General features: G+C 43.1%; 1 protein-coding gene across 5 annotated transcripts in view; it reads right to left on the bottom strand.

Moving 5' to 3' along the window:
* Nucleotides 1-890: 890 nt before the first annotated feature.
* Nucleotides 891-18,985, bottom strand: part of LOC115221273 (integrator complex subunit 8) — a 54,274-nt gene continuing 36,179 nt past the window's right edge. For 3 of the 5 annotated variants that reach the window (XM_036511036.1, XM_036511033.1, XM_036511034.1), the window contains exons 25-27: nucleotides 17,656-17,794; nucleotides 5,771-5,814; nucleotides 2,856-3,574 (exon numbers count right to left, since the gene is read on the bottom strand). In XM_036511036.1, coding sequence (XP_036366929.1) covers nucleotides 3,458-3,574; nucleotides 5,771-5,814; nucleotides 17,656-17,794 — 300 coding nt within the window. In that variant the 3' untranslated portion in view covers nucleotides 2,856-3,457. Of the gene's footprint in view, nucleotides 2,005-2,855; nucleotides 3,575-5,770; nucleotides 5,815-17,655; nucleotides 17,795-18,985 lie in introns of those variants that run through there. The other 2 variants (XM_036511035.1, XR_005002950.1) reach the window with 2 other exon arrangements.

Raw genomic sequence — 18,985 nt, forward strand, 5'->3', positions numbered from 1 at the left:
TCTCTGTCTAATCGCTGAGAAGACGTTGGTGTTGCCTTGGCAGAGGTTTGCGCTCTCAGTGCTCTTGTTGTTATTATTATTATTATTAAGGTGGTGAGCTGGCAGAATTGTTAGCACGCCAGGCGAAATACTTTGCGGTATTTCATCTGCCGTTACGTTCTGAGTTCAAATTCCACCGAGGCCGACTTTGCCTTTCATCCTTTCGGGGTCGATTAAATAAGTACCAGTTACACACTGGGGTCGATATAATCGACTTAATCCCTTTGTCTGTCCTTGTTTGTCCCCTCTATGTTTAGCCCCTTGTGGGCAATAAAGAAACAAGAATCGTTAGCACGCTGGACAAATGCTTAGCAGTATTTTACCTGTCACTACGTTCTGAGTTCAAATTCTGCTGAGGTCGACTTTGCCTTTCATTCTTTCAGGGTCAATAAATTAAGTACCAGTTACACACTGGGGTTGATGTAATCGACTAGCCCCTTGTCTATTGTTACTTTCCGAGTTCAAATTCTGCTGTGGTTGACTTTGCCTTTCATCCTTTCAGGACCAATAAATTAAGTACTAGCGAAACACTGGGGTCGATGAAATCGACTCGTACCCCTCCCCACAAATATGAGGCCTTGTGCCTCCGGTAGAAAGGATTATTATTATTATTATTATTATTAGCATTTCTTCTGGTTTTTCCATTCTGAGATCAAATACTGCTGAGGTCGACTTTGTCTTTCATCTTTTCAGGGTCAATAAAACAAGTACCAATTAAGGACTGGGGTTGATGTAATAAATTAGCCCCTCCCCTCAAAACTTCAATCCTTGTGCTTTCAACTGAAAGAATTATTATTATTATTATTATTATTATTACTTTAGAAGAGAAAACAAGACATTGAAATACTCCCTAATGAGTTAGTGTGAATAATTCTTTAATGAGTTGATGGATTAATGAGAAATAATCATGGAATTGTGATACTTGTTTGTTACAATGATTATAAAATTACAAAAGTGGATTAAAAATTCAAGCAGGTGGAAAGAACAAGGGAGAGAGAGAGAGACAGGCAGAGAGACAGAGAGAGAAAAGCTATTGTCTTCAGATGCGTTGCTGAATCCTTTATCTGGTTTAACACTCCTAATACCCCCCAGGGTCCTTGATTAGTTTTAGTGGCGGCATCCACTGTCAGATGTATTGCATCCACATCTCTCTGATCTAAGGATAACTAACCCGTGCTGCACCCTATTATACTAAACTAGGGGTAAGGGCTCCCACCCATCTCGGTCATAGAGTCTCTTATCATCATCCCTGTTTAACATCTGTTTCCCATGATGAAACGGGTCGGCTGGTTTAAGCGGAAGCTGACGAGCCAGAGGGCTGCGCCAAGCTCCAAATATCTGCTTTGGTATGATTCGTATGGCTGGGTAACCTTCCCAACACTGACTACTTCGCAGTGAGTACTGCGTGCTTTTTTATGTAACACTGGCTGAGGTCACCAAGTAACTTGCAAGAAAAGACCACCACAACTGAGATGGGGGGGGAGTGATGCAGTAATGAGGGATGTGGCAGCATGCCAGTGGATGAGAATCACCAACACCTCCCTCCTTCTTCTTCTTCTTCTTCTTTTAACTGTGCCATTGACAAAAAACAAAATTATTTCAGAATCTACATTAATATTATAAATGTTATTGCTGGCTTAATCGGTAGAGCACCAAATAAAATGATGAGTGGTATTCAGTCACTACCATTAACATACTGAGTTCTATTCCTGTCCATGCCGACTTCTACTTTAATCCTGCTGATGCTCAATAAACCCAGTACTAGTCTTACACTGGGGGCAGCCAATATAGGCAATTATATCCCTTACCCACCAACTCACCAAAACTATGTGACCATGTGTCTTTGTTATTATTATGAAACAAACAACTATTATTATCATTATTAATTATTATTCTTTCATTATTATTAACCCATTAGCATTCAGACTACTTTTACAAGTATATCACCATCATCATCATCATCGTTTAACGTCCGCTTTCCATGTTGGCATAGGTTGGACAGTTTGACTGAGAACTGGCAAGCCGGGAGGCTGCACCAGGCTCCAATCTGATTTGGCAAGGTTTCTACAACTGGATGCCTTCCTAATGCCAACCACTCCGAGAGTGTAGTAGATGCTTTTTGCTTATTCACATCATTTTAAATTAATCCTGCATCAACTTGTAGCTTCAAGATTTCAATGATACGATAATGTTTTGGGAATGACATTGTAGGGTAGGTGTGAGAGGCCAGTGGTAGCCAGTATGAACATAAAACAGGTAGCATATTTGGGCCGGATATGGCCAGACGAACCACCCATGTTTCCAGAGGTGAATTATTCAAACCCCAAAGATTCTCTCTCAACACATGGCTAGGATGCTCCCCCACTACTTCTGCTTGTGATCAGAAATGCACATATCGTCAGCCACTAAGGGACATGCTCAACTGGTTATGGTCAAACAACTGACAAGCAAATCTGTGGTACTCAGCAGAATATTTGCTGTAGCTATTATTATTATCATTATTATGCATGCTAAGGCGGTGTGCTGGCAGAATCTTTAGTATGCCAGCCAAAATCCTTAGCGCTACTTCATCCGCAGCTATGGTCTGAGTTCAAATTCTGGCAAGGATGGATTAGCCTTTCATCCTTTCAGGGTCAATAAATTAAGTGCCACTGAGACACTGAGGGTGATGTAATGAACCAGTCTGGTCCCCCAAATTTCAGGCCTTGACCTATAGTAGAACGGCTTATGCAAACATAAAACCCTAAATAAACAAAGACAATAACGAAAGGGAAAGATGTTGGCGAGAGTGGGGGGAGGGGGAGTTGGAAGTTTTCTGCTGTTGTTGTTTTTTTAATGTTTTGAAACAACGAAAACTTCTTTTGTCTGGAAATAATGAAAGACAAGAACAAAAAAAATATTGTTAAGATTTGTGCCATGAAGAGAACTTCAAGCAGAGATAGTAAGACTACTACTACTACTACTACAAGGAGAAGAAGAAGAAGAAGAGAAGGAGGACGAAGAAGAAAAAGAAGTAGTAGTAGTAGTAGTATTGCTGCTGCTACTACTAGTGTATCAATCATTGGCAGGAAGTTGGTAATGTGTTTCAACAAAACTTAGTGTCACAGAGAAGACTTCAAACTTTTTTCTCAAGTATCATCAATTTGGGACCAACAAGATGATCCCACCCTCATCCCCTCCACTCACACACACACACCACATCGCTCTCATCCTCTTCCCCCCCACTCCTTCTCCTCCTCTTTATGTCCATCCCACCCCCCACCCCCACTGCTGTCTCCACTTTCTCTTGCTGTCCACTTCTGCTCTTTCGTGCCTTTTTCTCAAGCACTTCCACCACCATCTTCCTCTCTCTCTCTCTCTTTCTTTCTCTCTTGCTACTTGTGTATCACCGTTGTCGTCGTCGTCGTCGTCATCGTCATCATAAGTACAATTTGGCCAGTGAACGAAGGAAGTTGTTCTTGCGATGCTGAGTTGCTTCTTGCAGAATGTCTTCAGGGTTGCAGACATTCAAATCCATCTGGCCCAGAGCTTTCATCTGAAACAACAACGATAAAGAAAAAGAAATTAAAATAAAACATTTCACTAAAACCAAGACAAAAAAAAAAGGAAATCAAAGGAAATAAATTAAAATTAAACGTTTCGTTAAAAACAAGAATAAAAAAAAAAGGAATTCAATGGAAAAAAATTAGAAACGGACATTTTTCAAAAGAAATAATGACAATGCTACAGCTTGGCCACAACCTTTGGCAGAAAAAAATAAAGAATAATATTAATAACATTGAGACTGACAGCTTTAAAGAATTTGCCTTTCAATTAAAACTTCAAACACCAACATAATAAGGAGCAGTTGGTAAATTAGCTAAATATCATCATCATCATCGTTTAGCGTCCGCTTTCCATGCTAGCATGGGTTGGACGGTTCAACTGGGGTTTGGGAAGCCAGAAGGCTGCACCAGGCCCAGTCTAATCTGGCAATGTTTCTACGGCTGGATGCCCTTCCTAACGCCAACCACTCCATATCATCATTTAATGTCCGTTGTCCATGCTGGCATGGGTTGGACGGTTTGAGCAGAGCTGGCAGGCTGGGGAGCTGCACCAGACTCCAGTTGTGGTTTCTACGGCTGGATGCCCTTTCTAACGCCAACCATTTTACAGAGTGTGTTGGGTGCTTTTACGTGGCACAGCATGGGAACTTCCACATGGCACTGCACGGGTGCTTTTAAGTGGCACCATCGTAATATCTTGTAAAAATTTCACTGTTCAACATATATATATATACCATTTAGGTCAACAGCAGTGTGTGTGTGTGTGTGCGTAATGCTATCGCTAACCTCCCAACTGTGAAACATGGAACAAAAACCAGTTTGTGAGTTGAAATTTTTCAATTAGCCGAGCAAATAATGGCAAAGAAAAAAAAAAATCTCCCTCGGGGAGATAAGATATTTGGAATCTAAATCAAGGAAGGGAGATAACTTTAATAACGTAAGTCGATCGAATATTTGGACAAATAAGACACTGGAGATTGGAGTCGTTCAGGAGAGTTATGTCCCTTGTTGATGACTAAGCAAAAATAGTTGTTGCAAGGGTTTCGACTAATGACTCCACAATCGATATAACCCTTAGAACTTAATCACGGGGCCGCACAGAAAGAGTGAATTTTTTAAACTCTATTTCTGTTTTATTATTTGTCGCAGTTTGCGGTCTGCTTTTCTAGTGTGTGTATATTGTGTGTAGATACACACACACACACACATACATACATACATATATGTGTGCACATAAAGGATGCGATGGGTAAATTGTCGCCATTTTATATTTTAATTTCGTGTATGCATATTGTTTGCTTTTGATTTTGTCGACTACACAGTATAGTAGGGTCGGTTGGGCACAGTCTGTGAGAAAAACAGCACCATGACGCAATTCAGTCTGCCAGAAATTTTAAAACGACATGCTGTACTGCTTGGCATTCATGCCGGAAGCTCCAATATGAATATTTCAGAATGTTTGAGTGTTAATCTGAGGACATTTACCAAGAGTGAAAAAAATCAAACATCCGGTCAACATCATGGTGTTTGGACTAATCACTATTAATGGCAATGTTTATGCATCCATTCATCTTCCCACACAGCCTCAGACTCAAAACGGAGACCTACATTAAGTGCCTGGAGGAAGTAGTGCTGCCCTGGGACAAGAGGGTGTCATGTATGCGTAGTACAATAATGGTGATGTTCTTAACTGTTATATGGGAATGTAAATATATTTGCAAATTGTTTTTCTCATATATTATTCTGTGTTCTTAATACTTTTAATGTTGCTTACTGCAAGTTATGGATGATTCTTTTATGATTTCATTGCTTTTGGGCTTAGCTTAAGATATTTTCACACCCGACATCACAAAATGCATCTGAATAAACATAGCCAGACAGCAAATAGGGACTCGGACATTGCTTAGAAAATATTTTTCATTTTTAACCTCATATATAGTACGCACTAGGGATTTTGACCTTTAAATTTTGGGGAAAAAATGCGGATTATACTCTAGGATTTACGGTAATATCTTATTTTTCTCCTTCGTTTTATTTTGACATGTGCATTGCATTTTATTCTTCTCTTTCCAGTCCCTACCCAAAACTGTTTACAGTCACCATCTCACAAACCTGCATCAGTGAGGAGCCCTTCGTGCTCTGACAGTTGTGTAAAAGAATGAAACTGAGGAAAGTATAATACTTACGACTTGTTGTTTCTTAACCTGTTCTCCTCGTTTAGCATGTAAATCTGTTCGTTAAAGAATATAATCTTCCACATTAAGCAATTTCAGAAACAAAATATTTGAGAATTCAAAGATGTAAACAACTGTATGAGGATTGAGCTTAAATTTTGACCATAAACAAGGGACTCAATTTTATAGATAGTTCAGAATTAAGGGTTTCTAACAGAAAGCAAATTATCATTATCATTGCCATTTAACAACCTGAAATTTGGGCGGGGGCGGGGGAGTCACTTAGATCAACCTCAGTATGCAACTGGTACTTAATTTACCAACACTGAAAGGATGAAAGGCAAAGACGACCTCAGCAGAATAACCAACTTAATAATCCTTTCTATTATAGGCATGTGTGTGCATGTGTGTGTGTGTGTGTGAGTGTGCATGTGTGTGTGTGAATGTGCATGTGTGTGAGTGTGTGTGTGTGAATGTGCATGTGTGTGTGTGAATGTGCATGTGTGTGAGTGTGCATGTGTGGTGAATGTGCATGTGTGTGAGTGTGTGTGAATGTGCATGTGTGTGAGTGTGCATGTGTGTGAATGTGCATGTGTGTGTGTGTGAATGTGCATGTGTGTGAGTGTGCATGTGTGTGAGTGTGCATGTGTGTTAATGTGCATGTGTGTGTGTGTGTGTGAATGTGCATGTGTGTGAGTGTGCACGTGTGTGCGTGTGAGTGACACAGATGGCCATGTGATTTATGGGTCAACTAAAGCCCAACCATCGGGCTTCCACACAGTTTCCATCTGCACAGCTTTGTTTTACAAATTTTTTTTTGGGGTGGGGTGGACCTAATGCAATGCTTGAAGACAGAGAAACGAAATGCTGGGTGGGAGGTGGGGGGTCAGAATACGTGAGAGACACAATAAGCAGGATGTCACAAGGAAGAGTAAGAAGAGGTGGAGAAGGAGAGAAGAGGAAGAGGAGGAGAGAAGAGGAAGAGGAGGAAGAAGAGATGTGGAAATATATTCTGCAGCAAATCGGTTCCATTAGCATCATATAAAAAAAACGGACATTATGATAACGAAGAATGATAATTATAGCGATGGTTGTGTTAACGATGATGATAACGGTGATAGTGGTGGTGATGATGGTAAGTTCAAAAGAGAAGCTGTGAAAGCCACAGACATAGCAGCAGTGGTGGTGGTGGTGGTAGTGGTAGTGATGATAGCAGCAGCAGTGGTGGTGGTCGTGGTGAGGAAGCACTTGATGCCGTTGATAAATTAGCCAAGTTAATTCTGCTAACTATTTCCTGATTGCACGACTAAAATATCCTCAAAGCAGTAACAGCCACTCCCATGGTGAAAACCTGATTGGTGGGGTGGGGGTGGATGTGGAGGCAGTGAGAGTGCGTGGGGATAGACATATCTGTGCGTGTGTGCGTGTATGTATGTATGCATAAACTATGGGTGTATATATATTTATATGGGTGTATAAATATATAAAACAAGATTTATAAATGAAGGAAAAACAATATTCTCTTCACCGATTTGTTTTTTTCAGATAAATTCGTTTGTTCTGCAGCTGGAGTGAGAGCGACTGGGGGTGGTTAAGGGTGGCTACACCCTGGGTGGAAGGATAGATGTTGGGAAGCGGGGGGGTGGTACTATATCCAGGGTGGAATGGTAGATAGCCAGGTGGAAGGATAGATGTTGGGTGGGGTGCACAATATCCAGGGTGGAATGGTAGATAGCCAGGTGGAAGGATAGATGTTGGGTGGGGTGCACTATATCCAGGGTGGAATGGTAGATAGCCAGGTGGATGGAGGCTACATCCAGGGTGGAAGGATAGATGTTGGGTGGGTGGGGTGCACAATATCCAGGGTGGAATGGTAGATAGCCAGGTGGATGGAGGCGACATCCAGGGTGGAAGGATAGATGTTGGGGGGGGCACTATTTCCAGGGTGGAATGGTAGATAGCCAGGTGGATGGAGGCTACATCCAGACTGGATAAGCGGTGGGTGGGGTGTGGGGCTATATTTAGAGTGGACGGGGTGGGGGAACAGGCTATAAACAAAGTGGCTGTCTAGCAGGTGGATAGGTGCTGCAGCCAGGGGTGGCTGGTTGGATGGGTAGCAGCTATATCTAGATTGCTACATCCTGAGTGTCTGTCTAGTGGGTGGCTTGGGTGCTATAACAGGATAACAGGGTGGGCGCAGCCATTGACTGGAACTGTTTATAGAGAATTAAAGAAAAGAAAGGTCGGCTGTCGGCTGTGGTGTCAATTACTTGGGGGTGGACGTGTGTTAAGAAGTTTGCTTCCATATCACATGGTTCCGTGTTCAATCCCACATAAGGCAGTCAGCTGCTCTGGCAACAATCACACTCGGATGGTGATCTTAGCGCTCCACTTAATAATTAAATAATCAAATTACAGAATCAAGAATCATCATCATCATCATCATTTAGCGTCCATTTTCCATGCTAGCACGAGTTGGACGGTTCAACTGGGGTCTGTGAAGCTAGAAGGCTACATCAGGCCCAGTCTGATCTGGCAGTGTTTCTATGGCTGGATGCCCTTCCTAACGCCAACCACTCCTCTCTCTTTTACATGTTTCAGTCATTTGACTGCGGCCATGCTGGAGCACCACCTTTAGTCGAGCAAATTGACCCCGGGACTTATTCTTTGTAAGCCCAGTACTTATTCTATCAGTCTCTTTTGCCGAACCGCTAAGTGACGGGGACGTAAACACACCAGCATCGGTTGTCAAGCAATGCTAGGGGGACAAACACAGACACACAAACACACACACACACATATACATATATATATATATACATATATACGACAGGCTTCTTCCAGTTTCCGTCTACCAAATCCACTCACATGGCATTGGTCGGCCCGGGGCTATAGCAGAAGACACTTGCCCAAGATGCCATGCAGTGGGACTGAACCCGGAACCATGTGGCTGGTTAGCAAGCTACTTACCACACAGCCACGCGAATGTTTCATACTTTTCATTTGTTTAAAATTATAAAATTGTAGCCTATCGCTTTATTGCCACTGATAAATTTTTAATTTATTTCGAATCAAATGATTTACGCAAACAATTTTATTTTGAAATTTAAACACAATACTTCAAGAAAGTATCAAGCGGGCTACCTGCAGCCTGAAGGCCTCAGGTTGGCCAGCCCTGGCCTAGATCAACTTTGAAAACAAAATTCTGATTTGTATGTGTCTGGAGCAAAGGTTGAACAGAAGTTTTGAGCCCATAAAGATACCCCTGCAGTGTTATTGATAAGCCTAGCATAGTAAGAGGGTATCTTTTATATTATGGTTGTTCCAGTCGTTTGATTGCGGCCATGCTGGAGCACCGCCTTTAGTCGAGCAAATCGACCCCAGGACTTATTCTTTTGGTTTCTTTTGCCAAACTACTAAGTTACGGGGACGTAAACGCACCAGCATCGGTTGTCAAACGATGTTGGGGGGACAAACAGACACACACATATATATATATATAAGGCGAGCTGGCAGAAACGTTAGCACGTCGGGCGAAATGTGTAGCCGTATTTCGTCTGCCGTTAAGTGTTCTGGGTGAGTTCAAATTCCGCCGAGGTCGACTTTGCCTTTCATCCTTTCGGGGTCGATAAATTAAGTACCAGTTACGCACTGGGGTCGATGTAATCGACTTAATCCCTTTGTCTGTCCTTGTTTGTCCCCTCTATGTTTAGCCCCTTGTGGGTAGTAAAGAAATATATATATATATATGACAGGCTTCTTTCAGTTTCCATCTACCAAATCCACTCACAAGGCTTTGGTCGGCCCGAGGCTATAGTAGAAGACACTTGTCCAAGGTGCCACGCAGTGGAACTGAATCCAGAACCATGTGGTTCGTAAGCGAGCTACTTACCACCCAGCCACTCCTACGCCTACTACCCTAGTTTATTTATGGTAAAATTCAAAATACAGATGACCGCAAACTAAAAGACCACAAGGCATTTAGTGTGGCAGTGTACCATTTCTATCAAACTGTCAGCTGGGGTCAATGAAATACAATAGTCAACCTTTACAGTAATTGGGGAGAACACGTGACTATGCTAAGGGGGCAAAATAACAACAACAATAACAACAACAATAACAACAACAATGGCAGAAGAAGATGACAAAAGGTTATCAAAAGGAAACTCCTCCCAGGTAACGTGAGAGTCAGTGGTTAACGAAGTAATTAAGAAGAAAGGCAAGGAACATCAACATCAGCATCAATAACACAATAACAACAACATCAGCATCAACAACCACAGCAACAATAACAACAACAATAACGAGAACAGAATAAGGATGTCTTCTGAATTGCAAAAGTGGAAGAGGAAAGAGTGAGAGAGAGAGAGGTGGGGAGGGGGTTGAAAGAAGATCCTCTGCTATGGTGATGATGGTAGTGGTGGTAGTGATAGTAGTCAGCGTTGATGGGAATGATGATAGCAATGGTCATGGGTGGAAGGGTGGAAGGGTAGGGGGCAAGGAATATGGAATTAGAGGCAGTGTTTTGTACTGTCGTTATTGATAGTGACGACGGTGTGATGTTGGTGATGGTGAAAACGGTAGCATCATCAGATTTGCTGAAAGTTGTAGTCGCAAGCAGTGGTCATGGAAGGAAAGGCAGTGATGCTGCAAATGGTGGCAGTTATGTTAGATCTTATTTTGGTGAAAAGTACTTACAAGGGAGAGCTGAAAAGTTCCTGGGTTTGGGTAAAAGAAAATACAGGAGGATCAGTTAATTATGATTTTATTCCACTCGAGCGAGGTCGTTGCCAGTGCCGCTGGACTGGCTCCTGTGCAGGTGGCACATAAAAAGCACCATTTGAGCCTGGCCATTGCCAGTACTGCCTGACTGGCCCTCATGCCGGTGGCACGTAAAAGCACCCACTACACTCTTGGAGTGATTGATGTTAGGAAGGGCATCCAGCTGTAGAAACATTGCCAGATCAGATTAGAGTCCGGTTCGCCAGTCCTCAGTCAAATCGTCCAACCCATGCTAGCATAGAAAGCAGATATTAAACAATGATGATGATGATTCTCCTCTCAGATTCACACACTTATTGCAGCAATCCTTCAGTTTTTGTGAGCCTTGTAAAAGAACTTGGAAAGTTGGGCCTCCAAACAGGTCTTTCAAGATACCTTTAAAGCCAGGAACTTTTCAGCACACCCTCACAGATTTCATCACCCTTGAAGATGAAATACGAAGTCGGCCTGGTTAGGATTTGATCTCAGTCTGTCAGCATTGTCACCAAACACCACAAACTATTTCATCCAACATTCTACCAACTTTACTACCCATTACTATGCCACGAACACAACAAGAAATTAAATAAATACAACAGGGGTGGGGGGCTAGATATTCAGTTGAGACCATCACCTTTGGTTGGTCTGATGATATCAATATACCTGTGATAGCCACCGCTGGTTGGTTCTATGGTACCAATTCACCTGAAACCACCTGCTTTCGTTGGTCTGACGATATCAATCTACCTGTGATAGCCACCTCTGGTTGGTTCCATGGTACCAATCTACCCGAGACCACCACCTCTGGTTCAACATACCTGATAATAATTCTTTTTAATTTAGGCACAAGGTCAGTAACTTTGAGGAAAGGGAGAGGGGGTTAATCAATTAAATCAACCTAATTATTTGACTGGTGTCTTATTTCATCAAAGCAAAAGGGACAAAAGGCAAAGCTGACTTCAGTGAGATTTGAACTTGAAATTCAAAGAGTCAGAAGAAACCCTGCAAGGCCTTTTGTCGGATGCTCTAACGAGTCTGTCAGCTTGAATAATAATCCTTTCTAAAATCCAGAGAAAAGCCTAAAATTGGAAGGGGTCGAGTTACATCAACCTTGGCACTTTATTTTATTGACTCCCAGAAGGGAGCACTTCATAATAATAAAAATAATAATTACAATTTTTGACACAAGACTAGCAATTTTGAGGAGGGGGGTAAGTTGATTCCCTCCACCCCAGGGGTCAACTGACGCTTATTTCATCGACCCCCTAAAAAGGATGAAAGGTGAAGACGACCTCGGCAGAATTTGAACCCAGAACATAAAGACGGACAAAATGCTGCTAAGCATTTGTACCTGGCGTGCTAACGATTCTGCCAGTTCGAATAATAATTGCTTCCAACATACACACAAGGTCTAAGATTGGGAGTGGGAGCAGCAGGGGGAGGGAGGATGGGAGGAGGGGGGTCATCAAATTACATCAAACCCAGTACTTGACTGATACTTTATTTTATCGACCCCCGGAAGGATGACTTCATAATAATAATAATAATAATAATAATAATAATAATGATAATAATAATAATAATGATAATAATGATAATAATAATAATAAGGCAGATGAAGTCATTTAGTTTCTGGTGCCAAGTGGTTTTTTTCTTTTACATGGTAATCAACCGATTATTGGTCAGAAGGAAATGGTAGCCTGCGAGCATTACCTAAGGTGTGGAGATCAAAGGAAACGGGAATTAACACTTCCTGTTTACTTCAAGAAAACAGTTGGACAAACATCTTTTATACAACAACAACAACAACAACAACAACATAAATATGATAATATAGAATTGTAGAGAGTCTCAGTTTTTTTTTTCCGTATTTCTCCAAATTTAGATTCAAACACTTGAAATTTCTAAAGAAACAGGTCAAAAGACCAACGCTTCGGACAAGCATAGCTAATAGTCAGATTCTATTTGCGTCCAAGCTGAACAACAACAACAACAACAACAACGATCACTGCTGCTGCTGCTGCTGCTGCTGCTGCTGGTAACACCACCTCTGCCTTAATCCTTATAAAGGTAATGTCACAGCAGCTGTTGTCGTAATCGCCATAACAACCACACTGGCATGTGTGTGTGTGTGTGTGTGTGTGTGTGTGTGTTTGTCATTTGTGAGTCAATGACTTATCTGGTATTTCTGTGCTGGCTTAACAACAACAACAACAACAACAACAACAACAGTTGGATGATGATTCAGTTATTATGTACATCTGGTTGAAGTGCAGGGGTGGAGGGGGAGGCGGGTGCACATCTGTGTTAAGTGTGTACATGTGCATATCAGTAAGTGGGCTCAGTTGTGTGTGTGTGTGCGTATGTGCGTGTGTGTAAGTGTGTGTTGGTTATGTGCTTAAAGAAGTTTGCTTCCCAACAGCCATGTGGTTTCGAGTTCAGTCCCGCTCAGTGGCACCTTGGGCACGTGTCTCACACTATAGCCCCCTAAGCTGACCAAAGCTGAGAGTGGATTTGATAGACGGAAACTGAAAGAAACCCATCACCATCATCAGCATCATCATCATATGTCCGTTTACCATGCTGTCATAGGTTGGACAGTTTGGCAGAAACTGGCTACGCTAAAGGCGGCGAGTTAGCAGAAACGTTAGCATGCTGGGCGAAATGCTTTGTGGTATTTTCGTCCGCCGCTGTGTTCCGAGTTCAAATTCCGCCGAGGTTGACTTTACCATTCATCCTTTCGGGATCGATAAATTAAGTACCAGTTAAGCACTGGGGTCAATGTAACCAACTTAATCCGTTTGTCTGTCCTTGTTTGTCCCTTCTATGTTTAGCCCCTTGTGGGCAATAAAGAAATAAGGAGCTGGCTAGGCCAGGGACCGTAGTCAGTTTTGGCTTGATTTCTGCAGCTGGACGCCCTTCCTAATGACAACCACTTTACAGAGTACATTGGGTGCTTTTTACGTGGTACCATCCATCACTAGTGCTCTTTATGTGACACCAGCACTGACAGGGTCACTGAGTAATTTACAAAACAAAACCCCTTCAGCTGAGAAGGGAATATTTTATGTGTGTGTGTGTATATATATATATATATATATATATATATCATCATCATCATCATCATTTAACGTCCGTTTTCCATGCTAGCATGGGTTGGATGGTTCGACCGGGGTCTGGTAAGCCATGGAGGCTGCACCAGGCTCTGGTCTGATTTGGCAGTGTTTCTACAGCTGGATGCCCTTCCTAACGTCAACCACTCCGTGAGTGTAGTGGGTGCTTTTTACGTGCCTCTGGCACAAGGGCCAGAGCAGGCTGGCAAACGGCAACGATCGGTTGGTGCTTTTGCATGTCACCGACACGGATGCCAGTCAGGTGGCGCTGGCATAGAGAAAGAGAGAGACCCAGGTGTGACTGTGTGGTAATAAACTTGCTTCCCAACCACATGGTTCAGGGTTCAGTCCCACTGTGTGGCACTTTGGGCAAGTGCTTACTACTACAACCTTGGGCCAACCAAACCTTTGTGAGTGGATTTGGTAAGCAAACTGAAAGAAGCCCATCATATATATATATATATTATATATATATATATATATATATATATATATATGTATGTGTGTGTATATATATATATATATATATATATATATATGTATGTGTGTGTATATATATATATATATATATATATATATATGTAGGTCCCGGGTTGATTCGGGGTTAACCACAGTAAATAAGGTACTCAATACATAGCAGAGTAAAATTAATTTATTATATAGAAGGAGCTTCTACAGGACTAGAACTGTTTCATTCAAGAGAAATCTTCAGGAAGCTTCCTGAAGATTTCTCTTGAATGAAACAGTTCTAGTCCTGTAGAAGCTCCTTCTATATAATAAATATATATATATATATATATATATGCATGCATATATTTGTGTGTTTGTGTCTGTGTTTGATCCCCAACCATCATTTGACAACCGATGTTGGTGTGTTTACGTCCCTGTAACTTAGTAGTTCGGCAAAAGAGGCCAATAGAATAAGTACTAGGCTTACAAATAATAAGTCCTGGGGTTGTTTTCTTTGACTAAAACCCCTTCAGGTGGTGCTCCAGCATAGCCACAGTCAAATGGGGTCAGTTAAAGGTAAATCTAGGTGCACCTCAGGAAGGTTTCTAGGTATGATAAGAGGGTGGATTTATATAGATTATGTATGAATAAAAAGAGACAGCATAGTCATGACTGGAACACCTTCGATCACAGTTCTGCAGGTTCAAAGCTGACTTGGAGTGAACAGCAATGGTAGAAGAGCCAACACAGGAACTAGAAAAAGCAGTTAAATCTTCATTTCACACACTGACTTACAAAGAAAATTGTACATTAGATAATGTAGTATTAGATATACTATATGAAAAGAAGACACTTTGTTCATGGCCAGGAAATTTCTGGTTACAGGTCTACAGAATGAGGGTCGACCTAGGGCTAAAAACAGCAACAACGACATTTACCATAAATCCTCGAGTATAATACACAGGGGATTTTTAGGGGGGCTGTACCTCTGAAAAACCTAAACCATGTGTATAATACGCACCCCTTCTCTAACTTGAGTTGTGCGTAATTAAGCCAGCAGCACCTAGTCGAACAAACACTTCCGCACATGCGTAATACAATTAATAATAATGTTCGTCCTTCGGTTCGAAGATGACCAACTGACATCATCTGATGGAACTGCCGCCATGAGAACGGAGGTGGCTGGTGAGGCCAATCCGGGCAAGGAAGCCCCTCCCACAGGTGGGGCAGAAGTGGGTAGGGGCAGTGCTACTGGTGCAGGCGGCTCTGACTTTACGCATCTGACGTTCTGCTCCGCTGACCGAATCCGTCCCTCCTCGGCTGTCCCTGCTCCCACGGTGATTGCGCTGCGCCAGGATGAGCGGTTGGCAGCAAGTGTCTCCCAGGTCTCTGTTCCGATGGAGAAGTCTTTGAGAGAGACCTTGAGACTATCCTTGTAGCGCTTTTTCTGCCCTCCGACTTTGCGCCTGCCCTGGCCGAGTTCACCGTAGAAGAGCTGTTTTGGGATGCGAGTGTCGGACATGCGGGAGACGTGGCCCGCCCATCTCAGCTGGGCCTTGCGCATGATTGTGATGGTGCTAGGGAGATCTGCCTGCTTCAGAACTTCCGTGTCTGAGATTCCGAAGACACCTGAGATGGAAGTGGTTTATCTGGCGCTCGTGCCTTCGGTAAGCAGTCCACGTCTCGCAGCCGTATAGTAGAGTGGTAAGCACGACTGCCCGGTAGACTTTCAGCTTGGTGTTGAGGCTGATTCCTCTCCGCTCCCAGACTTTCTTTCGCAGTCTCCCAAATGCGCTGCTTGCCTTGGAGATTCTGTTGATGGTTTCAGCATCTATGTTGGCATTGCAGGAGAGAGTGCTGCCCAGGTAGGTGAAGTTTTCCACCACTCGTAAGATCCGTCCGTTCACCCTTATCTGAGGCTCATGGTATTGTTTGCCGGGGGCTGGCTGAAACATCACTTCGGTTTTCTTTGCACTGATGGTGAGACCGAAGTTGTCACAGGCTGATGAGAACCTGTCCATCTCGAGCTGCATCTCCTGCTCATCGATTGCATTAAGGGCGCAGTCGTCAGCAAAGAGAAAGTCTCTGACGACTGTCTCCCTCACCTTTGTGACAGCCTGCAATCTCCTGGAGTTGAAAAGTTTCCCGTCTGTCCTGTACTTGATGTTGATACCGGACTTGCAGTCCCTAAAGGCGTCGGACATCATTGCCGAGAACATGATGCTGAACAGTGTTGGGGCCAGGACACAGCCCTGCCTGACTCCGTTGGTCACCTGGAAGGCTTCAGATGAGTCGCCGTCCTCAAGGATTCTGGCTGTCATTCCGTCGTGGAACTGGCGGACAATTGCAATAAATTTGCTGGGGCAACCAAATTTTCCCATGACCTTCCATAGTCCCTCCCGACTGACTGTATCAAAGGCCTTGGTGAGGTCAACAAAGGTCATGCAGAGGTCAAGGTGCTGCTCCATGCATTTCTCCTGGAGCAGGCGGGCGGCGAATATCATGTCAGTGGTCCCTCGACCCGCACGGAAGCCACACTGGCTCTCAGGGAGAAGGCCTTGCTCCAAGTGTTCCAGAAGGCGGTCAAGCAGACCCGGGCCAGGATCTTGCCTGCTATGGACAAGAGGGAAATACCTCGGTGGTTGTCGCAGGACTGCCGATCTCCTTTCCGCTTATAAATGTGGACGATTGTTGCATCCCGGAAATCTTGAGGGAGTTGTTCCCTGTCCCACATCGACTGGAACAGGTGGTGAGCTGACTGATCATGGTGGGGCCTCCCGACTTGAACACCTCTGCAGGGATGGCGTCAGAGCCTGGAGCTTTGCCGGTGGACATTTTTTGATGGCTCTGCTCACTTCCCCGACTGCAGGGGAACAGCCAACTCGTGGTTTGTCGGCACCTGGGGGAGTCGTGCGATGGCTTCCTCGTTGATCTGGGCTGGTCGGTTGAGCACGATGTTGAAGTGCTCCGCCCATCTCTCCAGGATCAGCCTCTTGTTAGTCAGGAGTGAGGTTCCATCTGAGCTGAGCAGGGGGGTTGATCCAAAGGAGTACTGCGGTCCATAGACAGCTTTCAGCGCCTCGTAGAATTTCTTGGTGTCGTGTTTGTCTGCATATCCCTGAATCTCATCCGCCTTGGCGCTTAATGGTGATGTTCTTAACTGTTATATGGGAATGTAAATGTTTTTTGCAAATTGTTTTTGTTACATGTTATTCTGTGTTCTTAATACTTTTATTTTAATAAATGTTGCTTACTGCAAGTTATGGATGATTCTTTTAAGACTTCGTTGCTTTCAGGCTTAGCTTAAGGTGTTTTCACGCACGACATCACAAAATGCGTCTGAATAAACATTGCTGGACAGCAAATAGAGACTCGGACATTGCTTAGAAAATAATTTTCATTTTTAACCTCATATATAGTATGTACTAGGGATTTTGACCTTTAAATTTTGGGAAAAAAATGTGGATTATACTCGAGGATTTACGGTAATTAAAAATGCTGTCTGAAGATGGAGCATTTCAGGTGGTTTGTGACCAAAAGAAAAAAAAAACAAAATAAATGAATAAAGGATACGTGAGAGGAATTCCAGTATGCTGAGGTCCCAGATGAAGTAGTAGTAGATGTCTTGGGCATCATAGATGGTCGTCTCTTGAAGGGCTTTGAACGCCGTCGTGTAGTCAATGTTTTCAAGAAACTGACAAAGGATGGCAACCTGTTCAATTGAAAGAAGCATGACATTATGGATAGCATCATAAAATAATAATAATAATAATAATAATGATGAAATTATTGTATACAGTGCTCAGGTGCACCACAACTTGTCAAAAAGTGCGTATAAAGTATATGCAGTAATGTACAAATGTCTTCATCAGTATCATTGCAAATATCATCACCATCATCCAGTCATTTGATGATGTGTGACAGATACACACTTCCAAGTGTGGCCATCACACAATATGTAAATCACAGATAATAAGTTTGGCCAACAAAGACAACAAATAACAGACACACAATCATCATCATTTAATGTATGTTTTCCATTCTAGCAAGGCCAGGGCCCACGCCAGGTTCCCAACATGGGGTCCATGAACTAAATTCAAAATTTCACATACATACATGTGTGTGTGTGTGTGTGTGTGTGTGTGTGTGTGTGTGTGTGTGTGTGTGTGGAGGCGCAATGGCCCGGTGGTTAGGGCAGCAGACTCACAGTCGTAGGATCGCAGTCTCGATTCCCAGACCAGGTGCTGTGAGTGTTTATTGAGCGAAAACACCTAAAGCTCCACGAGGCTCCGGCAGGGGGTGGTGGCAATCCCTGCTGTACTCTTTCACCACAACTTTCTCTCAATCTTTCTTCTGTTGGCCTGCTTGCTTAGCCAGTGGGGTGACGTCATTTGAAGGCTGAAACCATGCGAAGTGCATTGTGACCAGCGATGTGTAGCAACATCAGATAGCCTGGTTGGTCACGGTGATTATATATATATATATATATATATATATATATATACATAAGGATAAGCATATTAAAAGGGGTCCATGGGAAAACTCATTTAAATAAAAGGGTTGGGAACCCCTATTCCATAGTCTGCTTTGATTTGGTTTCTACAGCTGGATGATGCCCTTCCCAATACCAATCGATTTACAGAGGGTACTGAAGGTACCATCAACTGAAGGTGAATGTGACGCACAGACACTGTGAATGTCATGGGTACACCATGTCAGTGTCCCTAACAGACAATATAAGTGTGGCAGATACATAAAGTGTGACCAAAGGACATTGTGTGACCAAAGGACATCGTGTGACCAAAGGACATCGTGTGACCAAAGGTAATCGTGTGACCAAAGGACAGCGTGTGACCAAAAGACAGCGTGTGACCAAAGGACATCATGTGACCAAAGGACAGCG

Source organism: Octopus sinensis, linkage group LG18 (assembly GCF_006345805.1).
Source record: "Octopus sinensis linkage group LG18, ASM634580v1, whole genome shotgun sequence".
NCBI lineage: Eukaryota > Metazoa > Mollusca > Cephalopoda > Octopoda > Octopodidae > Octopus > Octopus sinensis.